This window comes from Chenopodium album, chromosome 26 (assembly GCF_948465745.1).
Source record: "Chenopodium album chromosome 26, dcCheAlbu1.1, whole genome shotgun sequence".
NCBI lineage: Eukaryota > Viridiplantae > Streptophyta > Magnoliopsida > Caryophyllales > Amaranthaceae > Chenopodium > Chenopodium album.
Genome location: NC_137859.1, coordinates 36,919,349 through 36,937,601, shown reverse-complemented (window position 1 = coordinate 36,937,601; position 18,253 = coordinate 36,919,349). Strand labels below are relative to the sequence as shown.

The 18,253-nt window shown below is 35.6% G+C and overlaps 2 protein-coding genes across 2 annotated transcripts; both read right to left on the bottom strand.

Moving 5' to 3' along the window:
- Positions 1–4,362: 4,362 nt before the first annotated feature.
- LOC145617204 (uncharacterized) lies at positions 4,363–12,200 on the bottom strand. Its single transcript, XM_081671892.1, has 12 exons — positions 10,543–12,200; positions 10,303–10,437; positions 10,033–10,177; positions 8,960–9,244; positions 8,251–8,497; positions 7,759–7,925; positions 7,557–7,667; positions 7,391–7,442; positions 7,155–7,264; positions 6,778–6,906; positions 6,089–6,178; positions 4,363–5,079 (listed from the first exon to the last, which is right to left on the bottom strand). Exons 1-12 carry the CDS (start codon positions 11,901–11,903, stop codon positions 4,558–4,560), a joined length of 3,354 nt encoding a protein of 1,117 aa, XP_081528018.1. The 5' UTR covers positions 11,904–12,200; the 3' UTR covers positions 4,363–4,557.
- Positions 12,201–14,642: 2,442 nt separating this feature from the next.
- On the bottom strand, positions 14,643–17,725 carry LOC145617776 (putative nucleoredoxin 1). The gene is made up of 2 exons (XM_081672526.1): positions 17,628–17,725; positions 14,643–17,378 (listed from the first exon to the last, which is right to left on the bottom strand). Exon 2 carries the CDS (start codon positions 17,367–17,369, stop codon positions 15,006–15,008), a length of 2,364 nt encoding a protein of 787 aa, XP_081528652.1. The 5' UTR covers positions 17,370–17,378; positions 17,628–17,725; the 3' UTR covers positions 14,643–15,005.
- Between the last annotated feature and the right edge of the window lie 528 nt (positions 17,726–18,253).

Genomic DNA, 18,253 nt, shown 5'->3' with positions numbered 1-18,253 from the left:
CAACTCTGTATACAAATAAAGTGCGGGAACTCTGGAGGGTGAAGTATGCTCGCCTTTGATGCTTGGTTTTCCCTGCTAATAACACCTTGTGAGTGATAAGTTTGTTAGCCATGTTCTTTTGAATTTTTGAGCTTTTGGCAGGGCAGAGCAGAGTAGGGCAGGATAAAGCTGAGGAGAGCAGAGCAGATTTCAACAGAGCAGTGTAGAGCAGAGTAAATTTCAGCAAAGTATAGCAGGGCTTTCACACATTGTGGAGCAGATTAGAGCAGATTATAGCATAGCAGAGCAGATTTCAGTAGAGCAAAGCAAGGCAAAGTAGGGTAGAGCAGGATAAAGGAGAGCAGAGCAGAGCAAAACATCTCTAGAGAACAGGGTTGACACATGACAGTGTTGAACCATTAACTAGCTATCTGATGATTCTAATCTTCAAAACCATTAATAGAAAACAATGTAAATGCTACCTTACCATATTGGAAACTATAATACACCTAAAACACAAGTGTCATCTAGTGACCTCTTAAGTTCATGAGGCTATATTTTGTCAAGAAGATATCACATCAACCAAATATGATAGGCTCGTTCACCTCGTTGTATAGTATGTAAATTAGTGTGTATATGTTATTTGTATAATAAATTAACAATTATGTATACTCTATGCATAAGTTGGTAAGTCATCTACATTCTCTGTAAGTAAGAGGTTGGAGGACATATGACGTCCTTCGTAATTACATATATAAAACTAATCACTTTATAGAATGGGGTAGTAAATTTTATGACAACTAATGTTTCTTGAGACCAGAATGAACTTTAACAACTCTAAGATGAGTCCACGTGTTGCAATAAAAATTTAGCATAAGCTTTGTCCTCTTCTGCCACGGGTACTAAACAATTCACTGCTGCAACTTCATCGTCTTCATTACGAACCTCTTCTACCACGTCTTCTACGACAGTAAGGTCAGTTGCTCTACCCTCCTTGACAAATTCAGTTAAGACCTCACTCATTATACACATCATTGCCTACCTATCTCTTGGCCCATATTTTGGAGGTAGGTTCCACAAAAGACAGCAACACTCATCATCTAAAACAAAACATAATCATCATCTACGAAACCACCACTATTCTATTGGTTATCAGAGAAGCTTGATAATTCTAGAGAAGACGTGACCTTGATTGTTCATTCATTAATGCACCATCTACCCTGCACGAGTACACAAGTCGGGCGTGGTCTGAAACCTAACCTCCTAGTCAGCTCCCTAGTCAAAGAGCTAGATTTGACTTCTCGCTACGTGGATATATAAGATAGACTCCCATAAACTAAAATAAATAAGTTAAGAAATTATCTTATATTTTAGATAATGAAGTTTGCACGCATTATGGAAATACAAATATTGATCATAGATCGGGTTCACTATTCTATGGTAAACCCAACGAGTCTGTATCCATGTGGAAACTTCTTTTGTTTTAAAGATGCCCATTTGAATTTCAATTCTTTGTCCAATTCCAAATTTTAGGAGGAATTTATAAAATATCTCTTGGAAAAATTTATTTCGTAGAGATACCAACTTAAACTGTCAAAGTTTTATGATGCAACATATTTAAGTATCTACATATGTTATGAATTTATCCAAAATGATATGTAATCTTATCCCAAATGTTCACGTAATTTGTTAATTTAGGAATAATAATTATATAATTTTTTTAATGTTATTTGAACCCACTTAAAAGCCTTCACAATCGGTTATACATCTAATTTTTACCTTCTAATAAAAACTCCCTAAGATATAATCATCAATTAATACATGGATATTCATCAACATTACTGATTGCAGATTCTCAAAACCATCAACATATTCTTCGATAAAATTTGTTGTTGAAACTTGTTAAATTTCTCTACTACAAGACCAGAACTATCTTTAAACCTAGCATATAAATCGATCACAAAATCATTCCGTCAATATTCAGAGTTCTACTAGTTGAAAGGTAAACCTTCATGCAACTTTCAGCATTGTCTACCATATTAAGAGAAGCTAAGTATACTTTTGCTCATCAGCAATTTTACACAGGTTATAAAATACTTGCAACGCTTTTTCACTCAAATTCTAGGGTTAGTTCCATCGAATTAGGAAATTCGAATTTTGGATTCATACCTAAGGTCCAGTTGGAATCGACCTGTCACGGGGAGTTGAAGGTGGAGTATCCGAATAATTCGAAGTAAAGGTCCCGTGAAAGCTAATACCCAATAAAAGAAGTGTGTACGAAAACAAGTAAATTAGATACTTTAAGGAAAATCGGATGGTTCCACCCACCCAATTAGACTCACGAAAGGTATTAGGGACCATGGTAAACGTCTCGACAATTTTTATTTCTCAGCCAAAAAAATCAAAAAATTCCAAAGTTGAAGGCTATTATCCACGCTTTTTAAGCAATAATTTTGGAGGTTTTGGGACCCGACGTCAAAAAATCTTGAGATTCTAGAGGATACATCTCGGGGTCATATAATGTCGTTTGGAACCACATAAGATCATTTTATGTTGTCATAAACATTCGTGGTAGACTTGAATTATTGAAATCGGTGCAAGTTTTAAACGGGTAAATTAACCATTTAAAGACAAATTGGATGATTCCACCCACCAAATTGGATTCCCGGGGGTATTAGTTCCATGGTAAACTTCTCTGCAATTTTTATTTATGAGCCAAAAAAAGTCAAAAAAATTCCAAAATTAAAGGCTATTAGCCTATTATCTGCGTTGTTTGAGAAATTTTGTAGGTTTCAAACCTGGTGTCGAAAAGTTTTGAGATACTAGGGGATATATTTTGGGGTCATATAATGTCGTTTGAAACCATATACGATCATTATATGTTGTCATAAATGTCGTGGTATGCTTGAGTTTATGAAATCGGTGCAAGTTGTAAACGAGTAAATTGACCCTTCAAAGGCATTTTAGATGATTTTACCCCCAAATGGACTCGCGGGGTGTATTAGGGTCTATGGTAAGCATCTTGACAATTTATATTACCGAGTCAAAATAAGTAAAAAATTGTCCAGATTTGAAGGCTATATACGATTTCGGATCAATTTTTGACATTTTTCTAACAAATGAATAGATTGACATTTTTCTATGGTAGGGTGACTCCTGGGGTCATATAAGGAGGTTTGAAACCATAAGACACCGATAAAGATATCTGTAAAATACCAAGAATTTTGACTATAATGATGTAAAATACCAAGAATTTTGACTCTAATTTCATATAATTGTAATTATGTGATGTGACTTGACTATAATGATGTCATATTATGTAACTAGGTTTATAGTGATGTGATGTCATAATATAATGTGACTTGAGAATAATGATATCATAAAAGTATAATTATGTGATATAAGTGATGTCATATAGGTAAAATGATGTCACATATAACCATAATAATGATGTGATTTGACAATAGTAATGGAAAAGAACACATGATATGATGGTGATGATTGATTTAACAATAGTAACTATGGATAATCATATTACTTTTTACATATGTGTTGATTGATATGACGTGTTGATTAAACAAATTATTCATGTTTGTGATGTAAGTGTCATATCTTATCTCATGTAAACAATCACCAACAACACACATTGCCCCTCTTGCGTTAGTATGGATAATTTGAGCCTCTAATCGAACATCTTGCTCTGATCTTCAATCTTTTTCTTTAAATTTCGAATGTGTTATTTTACCAGAAGATTCCTACAAGGCTCTGCCATAGAAGTTCGATTATAGCAGAAGAATGCAGCGGTGGGCTCTAATACCACAAATAAGAGAGAAAGTATTTTCTAGAAATTTCAGAGTAAAAAGGGAAAAAAAAGGAAGAGAAAAGGAAGAGAACATAGAGAAGTTAGAGAGAGAAAGAGGAGAGAAGATAGAGAGAGATATAGAAAGGTTTAATGTAATTGATTTCTTGAAACTAAGCAAGTAAAGCAAATCTATATAATTATGCATGAATCACATTTGACTGACTCAATCTATGTAATTATGCATGAATACAAAATAGCGGCTACAAATTCTTAATTACACCGCCTCACAAATTAGAACCAAAAGGAATTTTCCCAAATTCATCAACATTAATATCTAGAAGGTCTTCATCAATTGTAAACGAACAAACCAGGCCATCTATTCCAAATTCAACAAGGGCATCATGTCATATCAACCATATTAACTAGCAATATTTATTAGAAAACACTGTAAATGCTCCACATCGAAAACGATAATACGCAAATTATCAATACCACAGTTTCTTCAAATGATTTCTTTAGTTCACGAAGCTATAGTTTGTCAAGAAGATATCACATCAACCAAGTATGATACGCTCGTTGTATATGTAAATCAGTATGTATATGTTATGAGTATAATAGATTAACAATTATTTACATTCTTTCTAAGTGAGAGATGAAGGACATATAACGTCCTTCATAATTAAATATACGTAGTACAAAACTAATCACTTTATAGGCTGAACTAATAGATAAAGTGTATTTAGTGACAATTTTCTTGAGGCCAGTCAAAATGAACTTTAACAACTCTGAGACGAGTCTACCTGGTGCCACAAAAATTCAGCATAGGCTATGTCCTCTTCTACCTCGGGTCCCATATAATTCAATGTTGCAACTTCATCGTCTTCATTGGGAACCTCTTCTACCGTGTCTTCTACAGCAGTAAGGTCAATTGCTCTTCCCTCCTTAGCAAGTTCAGTTAAGGCCTCACTCATAGCACGCTTCGTTGCCGGCTTATCCCTTTGGCCATATCTTGGGGCAGATTCAACAAAAGGCAAACAAATATCATCCAAATTTGGGGCGTTATCTTGACTAGTGAGCTTTATCTTTGGTGGAGGAAAGACAAATATGATACCAAGTTCATAGTTGCAAACATGAAGACTAGAAAATGAAGATTGTTCTTCACTTCTTCCACTTACTAAGTTGCTAGACGGCCTTGAAATTGGTCGTCCCCAAGCAGCAGCACTCATGTTATGTGACCCACAATAAATCCAGCCAAATGAAGATCCATCTGTTTTTGATTTGAATCGCCTCCTCGCTACCTGCTTGCAAAATTACTAGTGTTACATTTAAACCATTTTCAGTTTGCATTCAGGGGCATCAGATTAGAAACAGTCTTTGATGATTTTTTCAGGTACTACGAGGACGTTATGTCTTCATGTGATGTGGCATCTTCCAGTTTGATCATTAAAAATTAGAGCCTTGGCATATATCAAATTCAAGACAGAGCTAGGCATAGGAGGGACTTGTTTTCTCTTGCAACCAATAAACAAACTATGGCATATAGAAAATTTTTACATTGACAATCCAAAAGCAAGCCCCCTGTTAAATTCCTCCTCCAAGAGCAACATCAATGGTATGAACAGCCAAACAGCACTCTCTTCTCATCCTAATCTGTCACTGCCCTCAACCCCAGTTGAAGTACACTCTACCCCTGCCCCTAAAATTCTTAAAACTCCAGCATTAATAAGTTCATGCTGCACACCTTACTTTGGTGTCTAACTGTAGCCTCCAGATTCCAGAGTCAATCACCACTGAGCATCCATCCTTATCTGACCAAACCAAATCGAATAACTCTGGTTCCATAGAGTTCTGTAAGTTGTAAATTGAGGCTGTTCAAACTGACCATTACTTTGTCCATTCACAGCTACTCCTGACTTCTTTTTACACGGAAGATGGGAATAAGAGAGGGGGGGTGGGGGTGGAGAGGGGAATATGAGGGGGGGATGATATTAAATAAAATGGTAGAAGGCAGATATGTTTTGACTGGCATACAAAAGGAATTAAGGATGCTGTATAGAGTCATTTCAAAAATGAGATGACATGGATATGTGAGAAACCAGAGATCCAGGTGAAATTAAAATAAGAATGAAAACAACACTAACCAAATGGGGAATCAAAATTAAATAATGATTCAGTATTCTGGTCTCTGGATTCCCTCTCTTCCCTCATTTTCCTCTATTTATAGCATTTTTCCTTCCTATATTCTCTCTCTTCACTAAGGTTCATGCCCAAGCTACTATTAACAGACTAATGAGAGAGTGTTTTTACCTTGACATGCATAGGATACCCATCTCTTTCACTGGGTTGAGGAATGGCATCATGGAGTATGTTCACCGTCTTCAATCTTTGCCATGTTTTCTGGACAAAATGAAATTTGAAAAGCCCCATTATACGAAAACCTTGGTATATAGCATCTTTTTTAATGTTGTGAGTGGAGCAAGAAAAAACTCCTCCTTAACTCAATATCTCATGAACATTCTAATGAGAAAAAAATACATATAAGAAAAACAAAAGGCAAATTATTTCTTATTTTTCTATTAGGGCAAAATTCAGAAAGGAACAAGGGATCATATGAAATTTATATGAATTCACAAGCAGCTCAAACTTTACAGACTTGATGATGACAACAAGAAAATAAGCTATGCACTTTCGATGATAATATGAAATAGTTTCAAACTCTAGTGTTTATTTTTAAAACTGAAACAAAGCACTCTGGTTTTTACCAAACTACTAAATATGGCGTGTACTGAAACAAAGCACTCTAGTTCGCAAGGGATGGAGGAGGAAGATTGTTGTCAATGACTACACGGAATAATCACTTTTGGTTCATGTAACCGACCCCACTTATGGGATTAAGGCTTTGATTGGGTTTTGTAGTTACTTCAAACATGCTTAATCAAAATCCAATACACATTAATGAAGAAAAAAACAGGGAAGAAAAGTCGCATATTTCATACCTCTGAAAAGCAAAGGAGGTGTTTTGAAGGTAGTATTCCGCAGTGTGCACTCTTCACTCTGTCAATGGTTGGGAAAATTACTCGTATGGATGGGTTCTTCAATTCATGGGTAGTATTCCAACGACCCCACTGCCAAGGGTATCATAACAAAGCTAAGATATGAACAAGGATTAAAACAACAATAGAGATTGCTAGTTTGATACTATAACTATACACACATTATTCTTAAAATTAAACTGAAAAGCTTAAACAGGGAGGTGGCTTAAAAACCAAAAGAGTCCTTTGCCGCCTTTCACTTCCAACAGCTAAGTGTATAAAGCAGCATTTCTTGCAATTGAACTACCAAGTCCAAAATAGTAGTAGAAAAGATATGTCACCTCGGGATCAGATTCTTCTGAATCATACAAATTTTGTGATCTCTTACCAGCAGCTGCAGAAAATGCTGCTAGAAACTGTGCACTGACTGAGGTTCCTATAGATGAAGAACCTGAAAAGTATATAGGAGTCGCCAACAAAATAAATTAATAAATAACATACTAATTTTAAAGTTCAAAATAAATTTTGATTTTTACAATCATACACGCAGAGCTCTAAGGAAATTCTCAAAGCTTACCATAAATGAAATCAGATTCCAAAGGTTCAGGCCACTTATATCGATGTAGCACCTGAAATGGGCAGCATTTTAGTTACAAATGTACGAGAAAATAACAAAATCCATTAGCAGCAACATTAAGCACAAGGAACGCACGGTTTCTCATTTTAATTCTTTAAAATATTACCTCTTCCAATCGCCTCAGTCCAGTACATCTCTGAAGGGAAGCAACAAGAGAACAAAATGCAACAGCATGTTCAGGATTCACTGTCTTTGGCAAGTCTAAAAAGTTGGGTCCCTGTAGGAGTCAATACGTTTTAAATGACCAGTCCAAAGCTATACATGCATATATAACCAAAAGATATTTGATTAGCATTAAAATACCATGCCTGAGATACATGAAGAATCAGTTCCACTTTTAGGCTGTTTTCTCCAAAAGCAGCTGCAAGGGCTTCCCTGGAACACAAATGTCCACAAAATCTAAAAAATCCAGAATCCCATAGTGGGGAAACCCACTTTGCCACTGCTCGGGGAAGGAATCCGAGTTGTACACAATCTAGGGAAAGAAACAAGAAGAGAATTCATTAGACAGCAACAACATATGCTAATAACCTAATGCAATAAGCAATAACACCGTCCTTGAAACAGCGTACTATTAATACATAAACTTTGTTCCAGATTTCCGGATAATATATTATCATCCAAACTCTTGCTCAAACAAACTGGAAAGAGATATTAATCAAACATATTGACCATATTAAGAGGAAACCCAATCATGCAGATGCTAAGCATCTATTGAACTCAATGGAGCCAAGCAGAGACATAGAATTTCACATACATGAGTGCACTCACATCATTAGATTTAAAAGTATGTATCTTACCTCCTTTAGATAGCTCCGTGGAGTTAGGAACAACAACACTCACGGCATTGGGATCCACAGGTACATTTTTTTCTCTTCTAAGTAGAATCTCTGACACCCCACATACAGTAGAATTGTCAAGATAAGAAGCCAGTTTCCTAAGCTGTATACCATTTGTGTCAACTGCTGTCCGGAAAAGATGACTTAAACCAACAACAGATGCTTCAACAGAGCCAAGCAACATTTCACTGCAATTAAATTTACAGTACTGCCACAAGAGAAAAACCAAATCAGACTGTCTTATAAAGCACAAACTAGATACGTGAATAAATTAGAAAAGCTGAAAAGAGATCCAACATGAAGCCTGATCGTATACTCATCAAAGCATCAAGCCTGGTTCCAAACATTCCATTACAAATCATTGATCAAGACAAAATTGGAAAAAAAAAAAAGAATCATTCTCCGGTAATACAATATGCATAAGATAAGGTAGTATGGAGGGACTATGAGTAGAATCTGACTTAATATATGGAATCAATATCAAATTAACTAATCAAAATGTAGAAAGTCTACATCTTATCATTGATGCATCTTGACTACATAAAATAGTCAAATGGTCATTGACTCATTGGATAACAGTGACAGACTGACAGTGAACACAAACATCAAACCTCATAACTTCATAAGTAGAAACTGTGTGGACACATATTGTAGTTTGAGATGAACTTACAGGTGAAGCTGCAGACGGGGATTTATAAGAATGAATTCCGGGAACTGAAGCAACTAGATAGCCGTTAGCCCCAGAAAAGTCATACTTGGTCAGCTCAACAATCCAGTGCGCCTCACTAGGAACATCATTCACAAGAGTTGCCATGAATCCTGCCAACTGAGCAGAAAAATCGGAGCTCAGATCATTATCCGTACTTCCGTTAAGCCGATTAAAAAGGGATGTGCATTCAGGGGATTTTTTGCGTGGGAAGTCTTGCCACCAAATGGTGTTGGTTACACTCTGCCACTGCAGATTCAAAAATAAAAAGGTATTAAATGAGACTGCAAATCCAAGAGCATAAATAAAATTATAAATTAAGCTAACCACATACTTCCTCCATTTTTTGACAGTTGCAACACACACTTATTCACGGTATTTAAGCAAAGTGGGATTTACATGATTTAACACACTTTGAAATGGGATGAGAGGTTGTTAGGCGTTAATATAGTGGGCCATGAGCTTTAAAGGGAAGGAGTACACCTTTCCCCTAAAATAACTTTCCAATTATAGTGTGTTGCAAGTATTGTGACATTTCCATTTTATAGAAGTGTTGAAAGTATTAAAAAATGGAGGAAGTATGTAGTAAGTGAGGAAAAACTGACAAAGAATTACAAAAGAAAGAGCTGACAGGGTAGCAGAATTCAATCTGTAATCATCAATTGCTTTACAATTTAAATTGGAACCAGCTTTTTGCACAACAATTAAAGTTTCTTGCATAGTGGTGTGTGGAGGCTGCAGGTGTCTAAAATCTGAAAAGCTGTCCTGAGTAGACTGATATTAACATAGAACTTATAGACTTCAAGTGCTAGGTAGGACATCAGCAGAATTGGTGAGCATAATTATACAATGAAATAAGCTCTGATCTTGTTATAATTATCTTAGTGTTGTTTCCTGCTGAAATGAAAAAGTCTTGAGGTTAGTTAGTCTTAACCAGTGTATACTCTATTCGATTATGAAGTGAAATCCCAAGGGGTTGTTTAATATGCAACGGGTTCTAAAAGGAAAACAAAATCATATATAAACTTAGTGATTACCTGCTTAGCAACCAGATTGGCAGACGTAATTATGACACGCATACTATCCTCTCTTTGCAAAACCAGCAACTTTGGATGATGACAACCAACGCCCCGATTTTTCCGATCCTTACCAAAGGCAATTACTTCAGGAAAAGGAGGGTAACTATCACAACAAAGAGCCAATACAGTATGTTGACAAATGTACAACATCAAGCAAGCACTTCAAGCTCTTAACAAATATTCTCGTAACAGTTATTAGAAAAAAAATATTGAGGGAGGTCAACTCACACTACAACTAGATTGGGGAAGTTATGGTAAGGCGCACAAGATCTCTCACTGGGGTCCCCGCTCCAGCATTTCTCAGTATTATGGCATGCCACCGTAACTGGCAGATGTGAAGGAATATCACAATATGACAAAAACCTGCCATTAATGTAATATTAGACTAGTAATTAGTAAATCACAATATACAGCTATGACAAAGAGAGAAGACTAGCTCCACAGAAAAAGAAGAGCAAGACACATTACCATTCAATATCACTTGTAAAGGTTGCAATAAACATTCTCAGTATGCTATCAACAGGGTGCAGGATTTCTGGTAAGGAAACAACTTTATTTTGTCTAGATGAACCCTGATGCACGCAATTAAGGTCATTTAAGTAAAAATTCTTCCCGGGTGGTGAAGCAATCTTCTCCTGGAATTCATTCTTACTCATAGCTTCACAAAGAGGAGAATTTCTCCCATTTATGCAGATAGGTTCTGAAGAATTATCAGTATTACCAGTACACCTGTTTGGATATGAAGTGTGAGCTTTTAACATCGATGATACTATCTTCTCACTCAAAATTGTAGTATCTAAAGTTGACTGTTTCATTGTATCCCTCAAACCTCTTATGTCCTTCACACCAAGAGTCTCAACAGGATGTTGCTTCCCAACTACCACATTCGAAACACTCCTCGTCATGGTTTTGATATTATTATTTGGCTCAATGCCTTTGAATCTATTTCCCTCAATGACGCAATCAAATGACCCGCCAACTGAATAGCAGGAATCTATACATCGTCTAATATAAGATACAGGATCATCACTATGTACAATTTGATTGCAACAAGCAGAAAGAGTCTTTGCTCGTCTGACAACTTCATCACACTCCAAACTCAAGGACTTCAAATCTCTCACTTTCAAGGTGGCAAAAACCCTCTTATTCACCTTACCCGGCAACAATGGTCTAATTAACCTCGGCCTCTCAACCCGAAATTCATTAAAACCCGGTGTCAAAAGCTCCTCTTGAAAAACAATCCTCCGAACCATAAACCCAATCCAAGAATCCAAGCCACCACAAACACCAATTGTGTTTCCACAAACAAGCATAACCTCATCTCCAACACACAACTCCACAGCCATACCCTCATTAATCTTAACACCATTAACAAACACTCCATTCAAAGAAGCCTTAAAGCTATATGTACAATTACAAAAAGAAAAATCTTTTTGCTCCATTATTTTATCATCCTTAACAATCAATCTATCCCTAAATTGGTTAACAATACAAAATTTATCATTATTGCTACAATTACAAGTAGAAGAAGAAAAAACACCATTAAAGATGTACAATTTCTTAACCAAAGAATCAAATAGAATCTGACAATGTTGCTTACTTACACGGGAATCATTGAATATGAAATGGGCGACACGATTACTCCGCCCAATTGTGTAAGGCTTATCGGGTTCGAGCATTGAGGAGAGAGACTCGAAACCCCCAGAAATACTATCATCAATTTTGTGACCTAATTGAATTAGGTCAATCCAAACAGCAGAAATCTTCTTCTTTTTGCCTGAAACATTGATATCACCTCTGAAATTGATTCTCTTGTTGTTGGAATTCATTTGATTATTGAATTACAGAAAACCCTAATCTTAAAAATTGTTGAAGAAAAAAATTAATGTCTGTGATAGTAAAATCATAATCAATAAAAGCAAGGAAATTGAGTAACAAAAATTGAGAAATTGGGTTGAATAAGAAGGAGCATAATTACAAATTAAATAGAGTAAATAAAGAAAGGATAAATTGATTGTTCTCAGTTCATCATTGAATTTGGGAAAATTTATGAAAAGGAAGATGAACAAAAATGGATAAACAATTTTGGAGGGAAAAATGAAAACGGGACTATAAATGGAGCGAGTGTATAGAAGCTTCCCTAATACGCTAAACGTTTGTATTTTGACTTCTCTCAAGGAAATATGATGGTGCCGGTTTTGGGTGCCCCTAGCCACATGACGCGACAGGTGTCATGTTAGCAAATAAGTAAACCCCATAACTGATTATCCATCGTCAACCTAGTAACCCCTGACAGACATAGTAATCCCTAAAAACACCCAACCGATCAAGTGACTCCGAGTAACCCCTAGTAACACCCGACCTAGTGTCTACTGACCTACTAACCCTTGAACGACCTAGTAAACCCCGACCTAGTGCTCCCTCACCAACCAAGTAACCCCACAATTCATCGACCACACAAAGAAACCCAGATCCAACCAAACCCACAACCAAACTTTTAAAAAAATAAAAATTAAATTAAATAAATAAATCGAACAAATACCTTAAAAATTAACAATGGCTTCGAATTTCAATTTAAATACGGCAAAAATGACCAAATTCGACCATAAAACTTATGGTTGAATTTGTCCTTAAAAACACCACCCACGAAACCACCAAAACCACACCACCATCGATGAACAAACCACGTTAGAGAGAGAAGGATTAAAACAATTTGTCCTTAAAGCAAAGGAGATGTTTTGAAGGTAGTATTCCGTAGGGTGTACTCTTCACTCTGTCAATGGTTGGGAAAATTACTCGTATGGATGGGTTCTTCAATTCATGGGTAGTATTCCAACGACCCCACTGCCAAGGGTATCATAACAAAGCTAAGATATGAACAAGGATTAAAACAACAATAGAGATTGCTAGTTTGATACTATAACTATACACACATTATTCTTAAAATTGGACTGAAAAGCTTAAACAGGGAGGTGGCTTAAAAACCAAAAGAGGCCTTTGCCGCCTTTCACTTCCAACAGCTAAGTGTATAAAGCAGCATTTCTTACAATTGAACTACCAAGTCCAAACTCTGGATCAGATTCTTCTGAATCATACAAATTTTGTCATCTCTTAACTACAAAGTTATTTTACATTACATCAATTAGCTCCTACACTTATAAAAATAAAGGGTCAATTAGCACTGGAGTTGACTTTGTAATACTACCAAGTACTCCGTATTATATTTTAATGTAATGTATTTGTTTGACATTTACGTCCACTAGACCACTAATATATGATTTGACTTTATTTATTTTTGACTTTTTGCAAATACACCTCTTTTTATTACTTTGTCTAGATTCATGTTGCTCAAAACCGATCCATCTCAAAATTGTGTGGGGTAGCAATTTGTTTTTGGTGGAATAAAATTATCTTGATTACTACGTACATTTACTTTTTTATTTTTTTAAAATATAAATACTCAAGTTATCTTCGATTTATATTACTCCCTCCGTGTTTTTTTAAGTGATACATATTGACCGACATATAGTTTTAGGCAATTTAATTGACTTAAATAAAATAAGAGGTAAGTGGGGTACTGGAGTATTAAAAAATTGTTAAAGAAAGATAGTGGGGTTAATAGTTTATTGAAAAATAATATATGTGAGAGGAAAGATATAATAAAAAAGTAGTAGTGGGTTTGGGTGGGGACCATGAGAGGAGAGAGATATAATTATTTAATGTATTGTTTTGCCAAAAAAGGAAATGTATCACTTAAAAAACATGGCCAAAAATGAAAAATGTATCACTTAAAAAAACACAGAAGGAGTAAATCATAAACTTGAATTAGGTGTCAAGAGAGTTTCTTAAATTTTTTTTTTTTTTTTCTTGTCGATTAATAATGGTGGTGGAATATTGGAAAAGGGGAGGGAATAGAAATTGTTAATACGTCTTGTAACCTTAAAGAGTAAGAATAATAGAGAGTGAGGGATAACTCAAGTAATAAGAGCTTCCTTTCCGGTTCCAGGAGATCCTGAGATCGATCCTCACCCCGCCCTTAAGGCTCTCTACACGCCAAAAAAAGAGTAAGAATAATAGCTATTTGATGAGAACTCATTTCCAATTTTCCATCATGGAAAGTATGATAGGCTCGTTGTAAATGTAAATCAGTGTGTATATATTATTAGTATAAAAAATTGAGAATTATGTATACTCCTTAAACCAAGAGCATTTAGCTAGCTAAAATATCAATCGATACACAGAACAGAATAGTCGGCAACTGAAGTCAGGAATTGCTTATTTTCAGTAGTTGTGCCCTTTAGATATCTTAATGTTGGATAAGTATATACTTTAAGATTCAATATAATGTGGAGATCCATAGCTACAACGAAATATTGTATAATTTATAAATATGTACAATATTTCCAAGAGAAGAAAGTCACTAGGCAGGAAGAGAGTCACAGCTTCAAAGATTAACAAAAAGGCAAACCAATATCAAACCAGCATATATAAATGAGAAAAAAAAAAAAAAAAAGTTGTAAATAATTCTAAGTACTAAAACCCAATATCAGAAATTCAAACCACGAAAAGAAAACAAGAAAAATGAATCCATATGCTAGTATTAGTATTTCGCATGGTTTAGCAAACAATCATGCACACAATTTTAGCATACACAACAGCTTACAAAAGGGTAACAATTACATGAATTCACCATGCCATTCCATCAATCGGCTTTAATAAGCCTATTCAAGAAATGAGAAACACTGATAAAAACAAGAACAAAAACCAACTGAGCAGACTGCTTCTTGATCATAGTTTCATATCGACAAAACAACACTGGAAATGGAAATATTTCCAGTAAAAGTACTGAACTCTTAAAACTTGTCAAAATACATACCAGAAACTAAGCAAATTCTAAAGAAATTGGTACTAAAGAGCCACATTTGACAGATTCAATCTGTATAATCACTCATGAGCATATAATGGTGGCAACGAAGAATCTTAATTGCACTGCGGCGCAGATTAGAACGACCAAATGGAATTTTTCCAGATTCATCAACACCAATATTTAGAAGATCTTCTTCAGCTGTAAACGAACAAACCAGGCCATCTGTTCCAAACTCAACAAGGGCATCATCACAACATATGCCCCCATCTGGAAATAGTTTCTTCTCTATGGAAGCTGAGTGGTCAGCGATAAACGGGCATACCAACCATGGCATTACTTCAGACAGTTCTATATCACCATCCACTACAGTAGAATTATGTCTGCGAACAAATACCACTTCAAAATCAGGACTCTTTGTCCGATTGTCTTTGTACCATAATAATAGTTTATGATAGAAAGAAATATTATTGAGAGAAAGAGAGCTCATCCAAAGAAGTACATTCTTGCCCCTCAAATCTGGCACAGGAATCTTTGTGGTTCCTTTAAGAAGGTAACTCTGTGACTCATACAGCAGCAATGTCTCCAAGGTGAGTTCTTTGAACTTGTTTACTTCCCGCTGGACTAGTTCCTTTCTAGTAAATGGATAAGCATTAATTCCAAAAGTGAACAATACTTCTTGGCCATAAGGATCAACAGATCCATCCTGGGTTCCCAAAATGATAAGCTCATCTTGTAAGGGGCAAACAAGTCGATAGAGCTTGCGGCTTACAGAATTATCAAAGGGCATATACCACAAGGATAAATTGTGCTTCTGCAGCTGATTATCAACATACAACTTGTAATTTTGTGGGTCAAGAGAGTCTTTGGTGGGCATGTAGACCAGCAAAATTTCAAATGACTTGTGGTGAGTTTTGCAGTGTTCATATACCTCCTTGAGCTTGGGAATGAGATCTCCTTTGACACACAAGAACAACCCAACAAAATCCTTGTTATTGAGGTCTGAGATAGTCACCGTGCCACAACCATCCTCTGCATTGGTCTTTTTTAGAACATCAGACAGTTTGCACCTCAAAAGTCCCACAAGGTTGTTAGTGGAAAAAGTTTTCCATCTCGGTTCTTCATCTGCTTGAAGTTCCTGCAGCTTCTCATCAGTGAAGGGAAAGGCATCGGCTCCATAATCATGCACAAACCTATTTCCATGAAGTAGAATGTTCTTCTTCATATCCGTACCCTTCTTATCCAAAATCAGGCATTGAAAATAATCGAGTTGAAGGTAGTTGCATATAAAATCTCGACGCTTCAAGTCCTCAAACGGTATTACAAAACAAGAAGGGGGGAAAGCCGACAAGAAATGATCGAAAACCTGCTTGTAATCAGCTAGTTTCTTCATCTTTACAACCACTACCATCTCAAAATCCACACCCAAAGCATAAAGTTCGAAATATATATTTAGTAGAGACTGAACCGCCACTGAATCCCAATCTCTACGGAAGACAGGAGCATGAAAACAACAAATCATCAAGTATTTGTCCTGAATCGCCTTGCCAATTTCCACTTGCTGACCGTCTTTTCGAACAAGGTAACCAAGCTCATTTGAACCAGCGGACAAGAGCATCTTAACATCCAAACTCTGGCCAATCTCAATAGGAGATAACTGAGAAACCATGGCATTGATATCATGAGAGTATTCCGGTTTAACATGTTCAAAAATCCTAGCTATAGGGCATGTCACTGGTGGAAGGCACGAGTTGACGGGCCACATATTTTTCAGAAGCCTTTGATAAGAACGTAAGGCATCAAATGAGCTATTTTGCACAAGTTCCTTGAGATGAGCTACTAAAGAAGACATGGTATTGGGTTCTCCAACGAGCATTGTTTTATGAGCAACATCGAGAAAGAGGCACTTAAAATCAAAACCTAAACCAGAATTAACAGGGTCAAGGAGTTTGCGTATTGAGGAACGACGGTAATAGTCGTCGAATGGGACGACAATTGAGGACATAGGAAAGTGACGGAGAGGGTACATAAATAAGAAAGGATAGTCAGGATCGGCGTCAGTAGAATTAACCAAAACAATCTCAAAATCATCTCTATAAGAATAGAGATCATGACATGCAGGAATGAAATCTTGGGGATAGTAGTATTCGAATTCGAAATCGACGCTGGTTTTGGAATGAAAGTATATGCAAACAAAGAGAAGGTATCGTTTACCCTTGAGATCATTCAAACCAACTTCGCCGGTCCTTCTATACAGAAGGTCAATCTCATTCATACAACTCAACAACGGTTCAACCCTGTCTTCCCATGCCCCTTCAAACTCCTCAAACCCTGATTTCTTATATTTCTTTTGCTTTGAATCCTCCACATTATCAATCAAGCTAAATATTGATTCAGGCGAATGTTTCGATGCTGTCTCATCACCATCCATCTCTCTTCTCTGTAAACAATCAAACAAACAAATATATATGCAATCAATTAAACCTGTTTGTTTTCATATGATTATGGATATCAAAGTATTTTCAAATCAATCAAACCATCCATCTCTCTTCTCTGTAAACAATCAAACAAACAAATATATATGCAATCAATTAAACCTATTTGTTTTCATATGATTATGGATATCAAAGTATTTTCAAATCAATCAAACCAAGTTTCAGTAAAATTCGATTGGGATAGAAACCCTAACCTGAGATTGTTCGGTCGCTTCTACTTGCTTTTTCTTTGCCTAAGATTTGAGAGGACTTGAGAAAGAAAGGGGACGGCGATTCATGAAAAACCGACTACCCTGTGTGATTAACCTACAATACACGGAATACTAGATATAAAGGTTCTAGTATATTTTTTTATTAATTTAAGATTTTTTTTTATATGAAATCATTCATTGGATATTTGGATAAAATTACTAATATCATATGATAAATTTTCTTTTTTTTTTTTTTTTTTTTTTTAATTTTAACACTAAAGTTATCTTTCGTAGGTTTATTTATTTTACGTGGTGCTTGAATTATAAATCTCAAACTTATTCTTTAATTTTGTTTAAGTGACAATTTAATTTTTTTAAAAAATATACTCCCTCCGTGTTTTTTTAAGTGATACATATTGACCAGCATATAGTTTTAGGCAATTTAATTGACTTAAATAAAATAAGAGGTAAGTGGGTAAGTGGAGTATTAAAAAATTGTTAAAGAAAGATAGTGGGGTTAATAATTTATTGAAAAGTAATATATATGTGAGAGGAAAGATATAATAAAAAAGTAGTAGTGGGTTTGGATGGGGATCATGAGAGGATAGAGATATAATATTTTAATGTAT

Coding starts and splice junctions, on each gene's coding strand:
- LOC145617204 (XM_081671892.1), bottom strand. CDS start 11,903: ATGAATTCCAACAACAAGAGAATCAATTTCAGAGGTGATATCAATGTT. Junction 10,438..10,542: donor TTTACAAGTGATATTGAATG/GTAATGTGTCTT, acceptor CATTAATGGCAG/GTTTTTGTCATATTGTGATA. Junction 10,178..10,302: donor TTCCCCAATCTAGTTGTAGT/GTGAGTTGACCT, acceptor TTGTTGTGATAG/TTACCCTCCTTTTCCTGAAG.
- LOC145617776 (XM_081672526.1), bottom strand. CDS start 17,369: ATGGATGGTGATGAGACAGCATCGAAACATTCGCCTGAATCAATATTT.